This window comes from Solanum lycopersicum, chromosome 3, assembly GCF_036512215.1.
Source record: "Solanum lycopersicum chromosome 3, SLM_r2.1".
NCBI classification, from domain to species: domain Eukaryota; kingdom Viridiplantae; phylum Streptophyta; class Magnoliopsida; order Solanales; family Solanaceae; genus Solanum; species Solanum lycopersicum.
The window spans coordinates 15,646,192-15,658,777 of NC_090802.1; the positions used below are offsets into that span (position 1 = coordinate 15,646,192).

Below are 12,586 nucleotides of genomic sequence, written 5' to 3' on the forward strand. Positions count from 1 at the left end.
GTCCAAGTGCATATTTTCTCTAATTCATAAGAATACCATCTACATTTCTGGAAAACTCAATTCCAAGAAAATATTTCAACTCTCCAAGATCCTTCATTTTGAACTTGTATTGTAAGTATTTTCTAACTTGTTGTATCAAATTTAAGTTGCTCCCAGTGATCAAAAGATCATCTACATATACAAGTATGACAATAAGTTCTTTCCCTACTCACTTTGTAAATAATGAATAGTCATAATGAGATTGGAAGAACCCCATATCAATCAGTGCTTCAGTAAGTTTTAGGTTCCATTGTCTAGGGGCTTGCTTTAGTCCATATAGGGACTTATGAAGCTTGCAAACCATGTGTTTCTCCCCCTAGTTTGCAAAACCCTCAAGAATCTGCATGTAGACCTCTTCAGGAAGATCACCTTGTAGAAAGGCATTATGAACATACATATGAAATATATACCAACCACAAGAGGCAGCAAGAGCAATGACAGACCTGACAGTAACAATTTTTGCAACAGGGGAAAAAGTTTCAGTAAAGTCTAGGCCTTCTTGTTGACTATATCCCTTAGTAACAAGCCTTGCTTTATATCTCTCAACCTCCCCTGAAGCTTTGTATTTAATCTCAAACACCCATTTACAACCAATAGCAACTTTATCAGTGGGAGGAGAAACAATACACCAAGTATCATTATTTTCAAGAGCAGTAATTTCATCCTGCACAGCAGCCACCCAAAGAGGATCTTGAAAGGCTTCTGAGGATGTATGAGGTTCTGACGTATTAGAATAAGCAGCAAGAGAAGCTCTATAAGTAGGAGATAAAGCTGAATATGAAACATAGTTGGAAATAGGATATAGGGATGCATTTTTGCTATTGGAGTAACATAAGAGTCTAGCCAAACAGGAAGTTTAGACTGCCTAGAGGACCTCCTAGGAGGAGCAACAGATGGAACAACTCTTGCAGAATCATTGGTTTTAGAAGAAACAACACCTCTAACAGATGGAAGAATCTGAGAAGAAGAGGTTGAACTAGGAGTAGTTAATTCAGAATCAAGGTCAACAAGAAGATCAATAATAGGAAACAAATAATCAGGATAACATTTAAGATCTTTGAAAGGAAATATATCTTCTTTGAACACAATGTCTCTACTTACAAAGAAGATTTTAGAGCTGAAATCATATAAGATATACTCTTTCTGAATAGAAAAATAACCCATATGAATAGCAGGGATAACTCTAGGAGCAAACTTATCAAGTCTTTTGGGGTCAGTGGCATAACATAAAGAACCAAGAACTCTCACATGACTAAGAGAGGGAGTATGACCATATAACACCTCATATGAAGATTTGACTTTGTGTGATTTTGTAGGTAACCTATTAAGAATGTATACTGCTGCAGACACGCACATACCCCAGAATCTAATAGGAATACATGCCTGAAATCTTAAGGCTCTAGCCATGTCAAGAATAGATCTATGCTTCCTCTCAACTACACTATTTTGTTGAGGAGAATGAAAACATGAACTTTGATGCAGAATCCCATGCTCTTTGAATAAAACATCTACCTGGGAATTAAAAAATTCTGTTCCATTATCTGATCTTATACATTTGACAGTGGTGTCAAATTGTGTCTTGATCATACAGATAAAATCTCTCAACAAGACAATAGTATCAGACTTAGTGTGCATTAAGAAAATCCAAGTATATTTGGATTTATCATCTACCAATGTTTAAAAAATCTTTTTCCATCATAGTTAGAAACTCTATAGGGCCCCAATACATCAACATGCACTATGTCAAAACAAGCATTGGATGGAGACACACTAGTAGGAAATGGTAATCTTGTTTGCTTTGCAATAAGATAAACAGTACAATTGTGATCTTTCATAGGTACATTTTATAAGCATTGTATTCTACTGAGAACTGTGAAAGAAGCATGCCCCGGTCTCTTATGCCAAAGACTATGTAGTGAACAAACAAATTTAAAACTGATAGGAGAACTGATACATGAACTGATACATGAGTTCCTAGTAATCCTGTCTTGCAAAGTACTTGGTTGTATTTCTTCATTGAGAAGATATAATCCTTGATTATCCTTTCAATCCCCAGGACCCTCCTACTGAAGAGGTCCTGAAAGATACAGAAGTCAACGAAAAATAGTACTGCACACAGATAATAAATTATACTGAAAATCTGGGATATAGAGAACATCATTCACTAATTTATCCTTAAGAATTAGTGAATCTCCAACATGACTAATAGCCACCTGAGCACCAGTAGGCAAATTTACTTTCATATCATTTCAACTTCCAAGATTTGTACATTGTTTCATAAGACTCAGACTGTGAACAGTATGATTTGAAGAACTTGTATCTATAATCCAGTTGGTATGAGCCATATAAGACATAAGAGCTGTAAGAGTACCTGAGGAACTTGCAGTTGCAACATTAGCCATGGAATCTACTTCTTTGCCTTTTCCTTTGCTCAACATTTTTATAATCTGATTGTATTGTTCATGTGTAAAAAGTGACATGCCTTGTGTACCTGCTGAGAAATTGTTAGGAGAGGTACCATAGGACTTAGCATTAGTATTAAGAGGAATTATCATAAAATCCATTTTCAGGAGACTGACATCCTCCAGCAGCAGCACTGTTAACATGAGAAAAAAAACCTCCTTTCTTCTTAGGATAGCCATGAAACTTGTAGCAAGAATCTTTAGTATGTCCTCTAGAATGACAGTAATCACAATAGAGATTTGATCTTCCTCCTTATCGTACATCACCATTGTTTCTAGATCTATAACCACTATTTCCACTAGAACCATTGCTAGGATAGTAAGCAGAACCTGAACTAGAACCACTACTGTTATGATATCCATTACCATGACCAGACATTCTATTACTCATAAAAGCAGTTTCTGAAGAATTTTCTGTAGAAAATGAACTACTACTAGCACCATTCACTCTTTGACTTTCTACATTAATGATCATAGCATAAGCTTGAATAACATTTGGTGTAGGAATCTATATTAACACCTGACTCTTAGCATGAGCATAAGACTCATTTAGACCCATCAAAAATTGCCATAACTTTTGAAACTGAAAATGTTTAGCATACTGTTTGGATTCAGGACATGCACAGGAAGGGGGGGTGGTATAAGTGTTTCAAATTCATCCCAAAGTTCTCTTAGTCTGGAAAAATAAGTTGATACAGATGCATTTCCCTAAGACAGTGTAACAATTTCTTTGTGAAGATAGAATGCCCTAGAAGCATTAACCTTATCAAATCTTTCTCGAAGATCCTCCCAAACAGTCTGTGCATCAGATCCATAAATCACAGTGCTAACTATACTTTTAGAGACAATATTCATAATCCACCCTAAAACAATAGCATTGCATATCTCCCATTGATCATGCATAGAGGAAGGATACATGCTCTTAGTACAAGTTCCTAATTGAAAACCTAGCTTATTTTTACCAAGTAATACAAGCTTCAAGGATTTACTCCATAACGAGTAATTTTCAGATCCTAGAAGCTGAATTGAAGTAAGCAAAGAACCTTGAGTATCGGAAGGATGAATATACAGAGGATGATTGTAATCGATTGAAACAGAAACTCTAACCTCAGCAGCAACAACAGATTATTCCTCAACTGCCATGACAACGAAGCACTGTAACTAAAGATAAACACCTGATCTTCAATTTGAGGGAAAACAGAGAAGAAGAAATGAGAGATTTAGCAGAGGATTACAACAAAAATGCTAATGCTCTGATACCATGTTGAGAATCTCCATTAATGGAAGTGAAGAAGTTTTAGACAATATTTGGGAGAATGAAATCTTATTATTCATTCAATCTATGTGTTGATATATATACATAAAGTGATGAAAAAAATAACTAACTAAGATTCTTTTATCTAACTAACTTGTAACTAATTTTTGAAACTAACTACAAACAACTAACTAATTATTTACATGATATCAATAGTTAGTGAGTGAATATTATAATGTTGATGTGGATACAATATCATATTTTGAGATTAAAGACTACATTAAAGAACTAGGGTATAACTCAAATTGCAAATTTAGTATTCGTCCATCTAACAGTTGCATCTTAGGAGATATTGACAATGATGATATTCTCTTAGCAATGTGTAATTATTTGCAAAGTGGGTTGTTTTGGAAGTATATGTCCACATGCCTGAAGAGGAATTTGGTGCAACTTTTAATAAAGTTGGGACCACTAATAATAGAGCTAGTGGATATAATGAAGTAGGTGAGACAGCTTTTAATGGGGTAGATGTATCTCTAAATACTACCTCAAATATTCCTTCTACATTTAACCCAATAGTTTCAAATACTTCAAATACCGATCCATCAGATTCTGAAGATAGTGAATATGCTGTAAAAGAATTTGATGAGTCAACTGAAGAGAGTGATGATTCTGAAGATAATGAACTACTTGAAGATGATCAATATGGAGGTGATGTTCATGAGGAGTTGATTCAATTGAGGGTTGAGAAAAGATCCTTTCCGAGGAAGAGAAAAAGAAGGGAGAGAATTCCTGGAGATACTGAAAAAGTACCATGTGGTAATGTTGGAGCAGATCTTGGGTTTCATGAGACTACTATCAATACAGGTACTTTAGAAGGAATGTTGGGAGGTGATGAACCATATTATGCAAATTCTGATTCTTGTAGTTTTGAAACTAACACAGATGATAGTTATTTTGAGGAAGGTGAAAAAATGAAGTTGAAACTGCCTAACACAAAAAGGAAAAAATATAACTAAGAGTGTCAAATTTGATCCCATCAATAAGAAAATTTTGTGGCTATTGGATATGATTTTTCTGTAAAAGAGTTTGATTGACAGTCACTAAGTATGCAATTCAGAGAGAGGTTCAGATTGAAAAGTGTGTGTATGAGCTAACTAGAATAATGGTGAGATGTTGCAAGGTAAATTGCAAATGGTTGTTATATGCAAGTTTGAACGAGAAGACTAATAACTTGTTATTAAGACTTACATGCCTATCCATTCATGTCTAAAGGCTACTAGAAATTATTTGTGCAACTTTTAATTCATTGCTAGTGTTTTTAAAAAGAAAGTTATTGAAAAATCAAATATCAGAGTGTTCAAGTTGCAAGAGTTAATCAAGAAGAAGTATAATGTGCATGTTAGTAAGATCACAACTAGAAGAACAAGAGCTAAAATTTCACATTATGTCCTATACGATTCTATGATATAGCGTATCAATGTTATTGCGCTTTCTTACCTTATTAGACTTTATTTGTACATTTTCCACAATTGTATATAATCACTTTTTTGTATTTGTTTATTATCAACAAATATATTTTTCAGCTATATATTAAGTTATATTTTTTGACATGTTTATTTACGAAGTTAAATTTGTCTTTCTTTGTTTGACAAAAGTCATATGTTCGTACAAAAATTCTAATCAAATACAATAACCATGATTTATGGAATTGTTTTCTTTTTTAATAATCTAAATTACCGCCTCATTAATTAAGTTAAGATTTCAATTTGTAGAAAAAACAAATTCCTAGCGGGTTATATGCTAGCTATTGAAAGTTGAAACTATAACTATATTATGTAATTAGGTGAATTATAGCTAAGGAAACTCATTATGTTTCAACTCTTAGCTCTTTAAGAAATTTTCCTATTATAAAATCATACTACTAATTACTAAGGTTGAGTTATAAATTAAATAGAAAATGTGTAGTTAGTTAATATTTAGTGGTAAACATCTTTCTAGTCAATAATTGGGAAGAACTTTTCTCTTATTCTGTTAAGTTATTTTATAGATTCATAAACAAACTTTCAATATTATTGCACCTAGCATAAGATCTTTAGGTAATTATGATTGAGGAAATTATGTGTCTTCCCTGATGGCTTTCTAATAAACAATCATGGATCAAATAATTAAATGTCTCCAATTGATAAAATAATAAAAATCTTATAATCAAGCAGATAAGATAATATCTTTTCTTCCCTAATGTCTTTCTAATAAACAATCATGGATCAAATAGTTTAAATTCACTAATTGATTAAACAATAAATTTTTTAATATAATCAAGTAAATAAGATAATAGCTTTTAATTATTTTTTTTGCACATCACGCGGGTACGTGTATTAGTAGGATCTACAATCACAAGACTTAACTCTACTCAAGTCTTGTTTTCTTCCTTACAAATGAAGAAGTTTGATCCACAATTGAAGCAACAGAAGAAATACCAGGAGAAGAATTAGTCAAATAATTGATTTATTACCTCTTAATAATTTTAAAACAAAATTTCACCAAATAATTTTTCGTAAACATTTTACTAGGCAACCAACATCCCTAACTTTTTTCCCCTTATCATTTTGATTAATGGGTGCTACAGAAGGAGATGAAAACAGTCATGAATACATGACAAAGATCAAAAGGAAAGAACTTGGAATATCTTGTACATTGAACACAGAGGTAGGAGCTGTTTTAGCGGTGATTCGTCGTTCCCCTGAAGGAAATTTGCATTTCTATCATCCCCCTGAAGAAAACTATGATTCACAAATATCACTTTCATTGAAATCACTAAGATCACTCATCTTTAATCCACAACAAGAATGGTTAACAATAGATCCTATGATATACCTTTCGCCTTTTCTTGATGTCGTACAAAGTGATGATGTTCCTTCTGCAGCAACAGCAGTCGCTTTATCATCTATCCTTAAGATCCTCAAGCTTGAAATTTTTTACCACAAAAGTCCAGGAGCAAGAGAAGCTATTAATTCAGCTGTCACTGCTGTTACCGGTTGTCGTTTAGAAAAAACTGATCCCGTCTCTGAAGATGCTGTTATGATGAAAATTTTGCAGGCTTTGACAGCAATTATGAATCATCCTTCTTCTGTTTTGCTAACGGATCAATCTGTTTGCACCGTTGTGAACACATGTTTTCAAGTAGTTCAGCAGTCAGCTAACCGGAGTGATTTGCTTCAGCGTAGTGCAAGATATACAATGCATGAGCTGATACATGTAGTATATCAGCGTTTGCCTGAAATAGAGGTGAAAGATTGGGAAGATTCCGAGTCAGATACCGAGGATGGGATCTTGGATTCGGGGTATGGTATTCTTTCTGCTGTTGATATATTTCATTTCTTGTGCTCGTTGCTCAACGTAGTTGAAGTCATGGAGACTGATGGAAGTACACCTCAAACATCTGATGAAAATGTTCAGCTTTTCGCTTTGGTTTTGATCAATTCTGCTATCGAATTAAGTGGTGATAGCATCGGTAAGCATCAAAAGCTCTTGAGGATGATTCAAGATGACCTTTTCCATCATTTGGTTCATTACGGAACGTCCTCGAATCCAATTGTAGCCTCCATGATTTGCAGCATTGTGTTAAATATTTATCACTTTCTTCGCAGGTAAATATTTGAGGCCAAGATTGTTTCCAAAATGTCAACTAATACATGTTGAATGCCAAAATTGATTACATTTTATCTTCTTCTGATCATATTCAGGTCGGTTCGTCTTCAATTGGAAGCTTTTTTCTCATTTGTGTTGCTTAAAGTGGCAAGCTTAGCGAATTCGCTTCAACTTCAAGAAGTAGCAATTGAAGGAATGATAAATTTTTGCAGACAACCAAGTTTTATAGTTGAAGTCTATATAAATTATGATTGTCATCCCATGTTCAAAAATGTTTTCGAGGAGATTGGAAAGTCTCTTTGCAGGCATGCATTTCCTACTGGTGGCTGTTTGACAAGTTTACAAGTTCAAGCCTTTGAAGGACTAGCGGTGATTATCCATAATATAGCTGATAACGTTGACAAGGAAGATGATTTGACACCTTCTGGACCGTATCCTGTTGAGATATCCGAGTATAGACAATTCTGGGAAGAGAAGTCGAAAGAAGATGAAGAAGACTTAGAGAATTGGATAGACTTTATTAGAGTGAGAATGGCACAGAAAAGAAAGATACTTATAGCTGGGAATCACTTCAGTAGAGATGAAAAGAAGGGACTGGAGTACTTGAAACTTTCCCTGTTGATTCCGGATCCTCCTGATCCAAAAGCCTATGCCATGTTTTTTCGGTATACACCAGGTCTAAACAAGGTTGCAATTGGTGATTTTCTTGGTGATCCTGATGATTTCTACCTCCAAGTCCTTAAAGAATTCACCGAAACATTTGAGTTTATGGGAATGGTTCTGGATACTGCTTTGAGAACATATCTAGAGACTTTTAGATTGCCTGGGGAGTCGCAGAAAATCCAAAGAATACTTGAAGCATTTGCTGAAAGGTTTTTTGATCAGCAATCCTCGGAAATATTTGCGAGCAAAGATGCAGTGTTAATCCTTTGTTATTCAGTAATCATGCTTAACACTGATCAGCATAATCCACAAGTGAAGAAGAAAATGACAGAAGATGAATTTATTAGAAACAACAGAGGGATAAATGGAGGACAAGATCTTCCCAGGGAATATCTCTCGGAGTTTTTCCATTCCATTTCAGTCAATGCAATCACATTGTTTGGTTCATCTGGTGCTCCTGTGGAGATGAATCCTAGCAGATGGATTCAGCTAATCAATAAATCAAGGAAGATGAAACCTTTCATATTCACCAATTTTGATCGACGACTAGGACGAGACATGTTTGCCTCTATTGCTGGTCCAACTGTTTCTACACTTGCAACGATCTTCGAACAGTCTGACGAAGAAGAGATCCTTCATGAATGTGTTGAGGCTTTGTTTTCAATTGCTCGAATAACAAAATACGGGCTTGAGGATACTCTCGACGAGCTTCTCTGTTCATTCTGCAAATTTACTACATTACTAAATCCCTATGCATCTTCAGAAGAAACGTTGTATGCGTTCAGCAATGATATGAAGCCAAGAATGGCAACTCTAGCAGTTTTCACCATTGCAAATGACTTCAAAAAGTCCATCAGGGGAGCTTGGAGAACCATTGTGGACTGTTTGCTGAAACTAAGAAAGTTAAAGCTGCTTCCACAATCTGTTGTTGAACCTGAAAATGCTTCAAACTCATCATCCAACCCTCCAGGAATACATGAAAGATGTGCATCAGGGGTGGTTTTTCCTACTCAAGATGTTAAATTTGGCAGCAAAGCGCAAAATTCTGGCATAATTGGACGATTTTCACATTTTTTGTCCATGGAAACTGTAGAAGAATCCTTGAACCTGGGGGTAAGTGAGTTTGAACAGAACCTGAAAGTTATACAGCAGTGCCGCATAGGGAGCATCTTTAGCAATAGCTCGAGTTTACCTGATGAACCGTTGCTGAATCTAGGTCGTTGTCTGATATTTGCTGCAGCTGGTAAAGGCCAAAAGTTCAGCACCCCAATTGAAGAGGAAGAAACTGTTGGCTTCTGTTGGGATTTAATTGTTAGCATTGCTTCATCCAATACTAACAGACTCTTGGTCTTTTGGCCTCATTACAATGAATATCTACTTGATGTTGCACAGTTTCCCTTATTTTCTCCCATCCCCTTTGCAGAAAAGGGTATCATCGCCCTTATGAAGATTTGTCTCAAGCTCTTGTCTTCCTTTCACTCAGACAAAAGTCCAGAGGAACTCATGTTTAAATCAATAAATTTGATGTGGAAGCTGGAAAAGGAAATTCTTGATACTTGTAGTGACTTCATTGTACAATCTGTGACCACAATTCTCACTGAGTATCCTGCGAATCTCCAATCTCAACTAGGATGGAAAACAGTCATGCATTTGCTATCCGTCACAGGGCGACATCCAGAAACCTATGAGCAAGGAGTTGAGGCCCTTATTAATTTAATGTCAGATGGTTTCCACATTTCAAGATTGAACTACCCTTATTGCATAGATTGTGCATTTGGTTTTGTCGCATTGAAAAACAGCCCTTTAGAAAAGAACATGAAGATCATGGATTTGATGTCAGATACTGTGAATTTGTTAGTTCAGTGGTATAAAAGTGGATATACAGATCCAGGGAGCTCGACGAGTATAAATAGTAGTGCAAGCAGTTGTTCTCTTGAAGAAAGTTCAAAAGCTCTAAGCTCTTCTAACTTAACAGTCACCTATTTTGCTAAACTAGGGGAAGCATTCAGAAAGACTAGCTTAGCAAGAAGAGAAGAGATACGAAACCATGCAGTCATGTCTTTACAGAAAAGTTTTGCACTTGGCGAAGAGTTATACTTTTCACCAGCCAACATTCTTAGCTGTTTCAACCTCATACTCTTTGCAATGGTTGATGATTTGCATGAGAAGATGTTGGAATACTCTAAAAGGGGTAATGCAGAAAGGGAAGCAAGAAGTATGGAAGGAACTCTTAAGCTATCGATGGAGGTTCTAACAGAAGTTTATTTACAATTCTTGAAACCATTATCAGAAAGTCCTAGTTTTAGGGCCTTTTGGATGGGGATCTTGAGAAGAATGGATACATGCATGAAGGCTGATTTAGGAGATTGTGGTGAGTCAAAACTTCCACATACTATCCCAGTCTTGTTGAAAAAAATGGTTATCACAATGAAGCAAAAGGAGATTTTAGTTCCTGGAGATGATGAAGACTTATGGGAAATGACACATGTTCAGATACAATGGATTGCTCCATCACTTACAGAAGAACTATTTTCAGATGTTTGATCAATCTCACACCAAATTAACATAGATTAGCTCTAAAGCATTTTAAAAAAAAAATTATTGGGAAGCAATTCTATAGTATTATATATAGGATAAAAGTTACACACATGAGTTTCTTCTTTTGTTTTGACATACAACCATTTGAAATGAAGTAGTAAGTTTATCCTCTCTCACACTTCCTTTCTGATAATGAAATGTTTTTTCTTTGCATAATGAATGGTTTCTAATGAGTGTATATAAGATTTGCAGCTTCATATTTTATTTGACGCCCATAGTTCCGTTAAGAAAAAAGTGAAATTACATTTTACCAACAGCAAAAACTTTGTTAACAAAATAAAGCAAGCAAATACCCTTAAAGTCATCAGCCTAACTCAAAATAAACGCGTACACTACAGAAAAGATTAACAGGCTCTCCAAAAAAGGCGAGTGATCAGCACCCGTGAGATGAAAAACCCGTTCTAGTGAATTTTGGGTAATCGTGTTCTGTTGTAAAGCTATTGGTATAGCATTCCATACTTAATGTCAGACAAAGAGAACTTCTCAAGGACTTGAGAGAATGGAATTGGCTTCATTGAAATAGAAGCAAACACGACATCCTGAAAATAAGAAACATTTATAAAAATAAGAATATACAACATCAAATTTAAACAAATATATACAGCATAACGTACCTTAGCAGGACTATGGTTGAATAATAAGTTTTCGATGAGTGATTTGTTCAGATCAATGGCAGTTGGTGGCTTGTCATTTCCATTTGCATAGATAAATATATGATACTATCTCATAAAGTCATTTTACTTCGTCTGAAATAGTTATGAGTTTTTCGTTAACCACAAATAAACTCCTAATTTACAATGATACAACTATCTGCCCCCGAAAAAACACATGATACTTTAACTACACATGATTGAAGAGAGAGAAGACAAGAATGTAAGTAGTATAACTCTCTACACATAATTGAAGAGAGAGAAGACAAGAATGTAAGTAGTATAACTCTATATCTTGAGCGGAATGACATTATTCCACCCCGTGTTAGGATAAGAAGGAAATGAAGAATTAATGCATGGATTGATGTCTTCACTAGAGAGCCTCTGATGCTGCTAATTAACATAAAGGTAATGCACTAGAAAATGATATCCACTTTATAATTAGTTGGAGTAGCAACACTCAGCTGATTGCTAATTGTCTTTCAGAGGATTAGTGAAATCAGTAAGTATATACTTCTGTATTCAAGAAATGCATGCTCCAAATAGCCAGAACATAAAAACAAATTGTAGTGTAATTCTAGCAATGCATAAAGGTATGATCAGGGCTTAAGTAAGTGTGACATTACTAACCCTATGCATATATAGCGTGTGCAAATCAAGGCAGAATATATGATAACTTTACAATAAACAAGTATAGAATTATTGGGGTATATACATGAGTGAAGAATCAAATAATGAACAAATATAGATCAATTACACCTGCTAACACTCCATTCTCCTTTTTTATATGAGACTTACAGATGATGGCAAATGGACTAATAATATTATTCCACCACCAAATATCTTACATCATCAGAAATGGAGTTTGAGTACTAAAAGCTGCTTATCAGCGCTTCTTCTTCTTATAAATAAATAAATATGCTCATATTCATGGAAATATAAACGAAAAACGTATTACTATTTACTCAAAATCAATAACCCTCTTTGTCAACCATCGACTGTATATAAAAATATTGGCTAAACCAACCTGATATTTACTCAAAATCAATGAGGGGCTCAACCTATTAATTAAAATTTATGATAACGAACCATGTTAATGAGGAAAAGATGACCAACAATTTGATTTTACATACATTTATAAGGACTATAAGATGATTAACAAAAGTAAAGTGGACTAATATTTTCTGTTCACAAGAGATCATCACCAAATCTATTAAAAGACTAAAATAATTGCAACACAAGAAACTTGTCATTAAATACAAAATCAG

At 34.7% G+C, this 12,586-nt stretch overlaps 1 protein-coding gene across 1 annotated transcript; it reads left to right on the plus strand.

Moving 5' to 3' along the window:
* The first annotated feature begins 4,512 nt into the window (after positions 1-4,512).
* Positions 4,513-10,779, plus strand: LOC101265108 (ARF guanine-nucleotide exchange factor GNL2). The gene is made up of 2 exons (XM_004234869.5): positions 4,513-7,406; positions 7,503-10,779. Exons 1-2 carry the CDS (start codon positions 6,373-6,375, stop codon positions 10,612-10,614), a joined length of 4,146 nt encoding a protein of 1,381 aa, XP_004234917.1. The 5' UTR covers positions 4,513-6,372; the 3' UTR covers positions 10,615-10,779.
* The last annotated feature ends 1,807 nt before the right edge of the window (positions 10,780-12,586 follow it).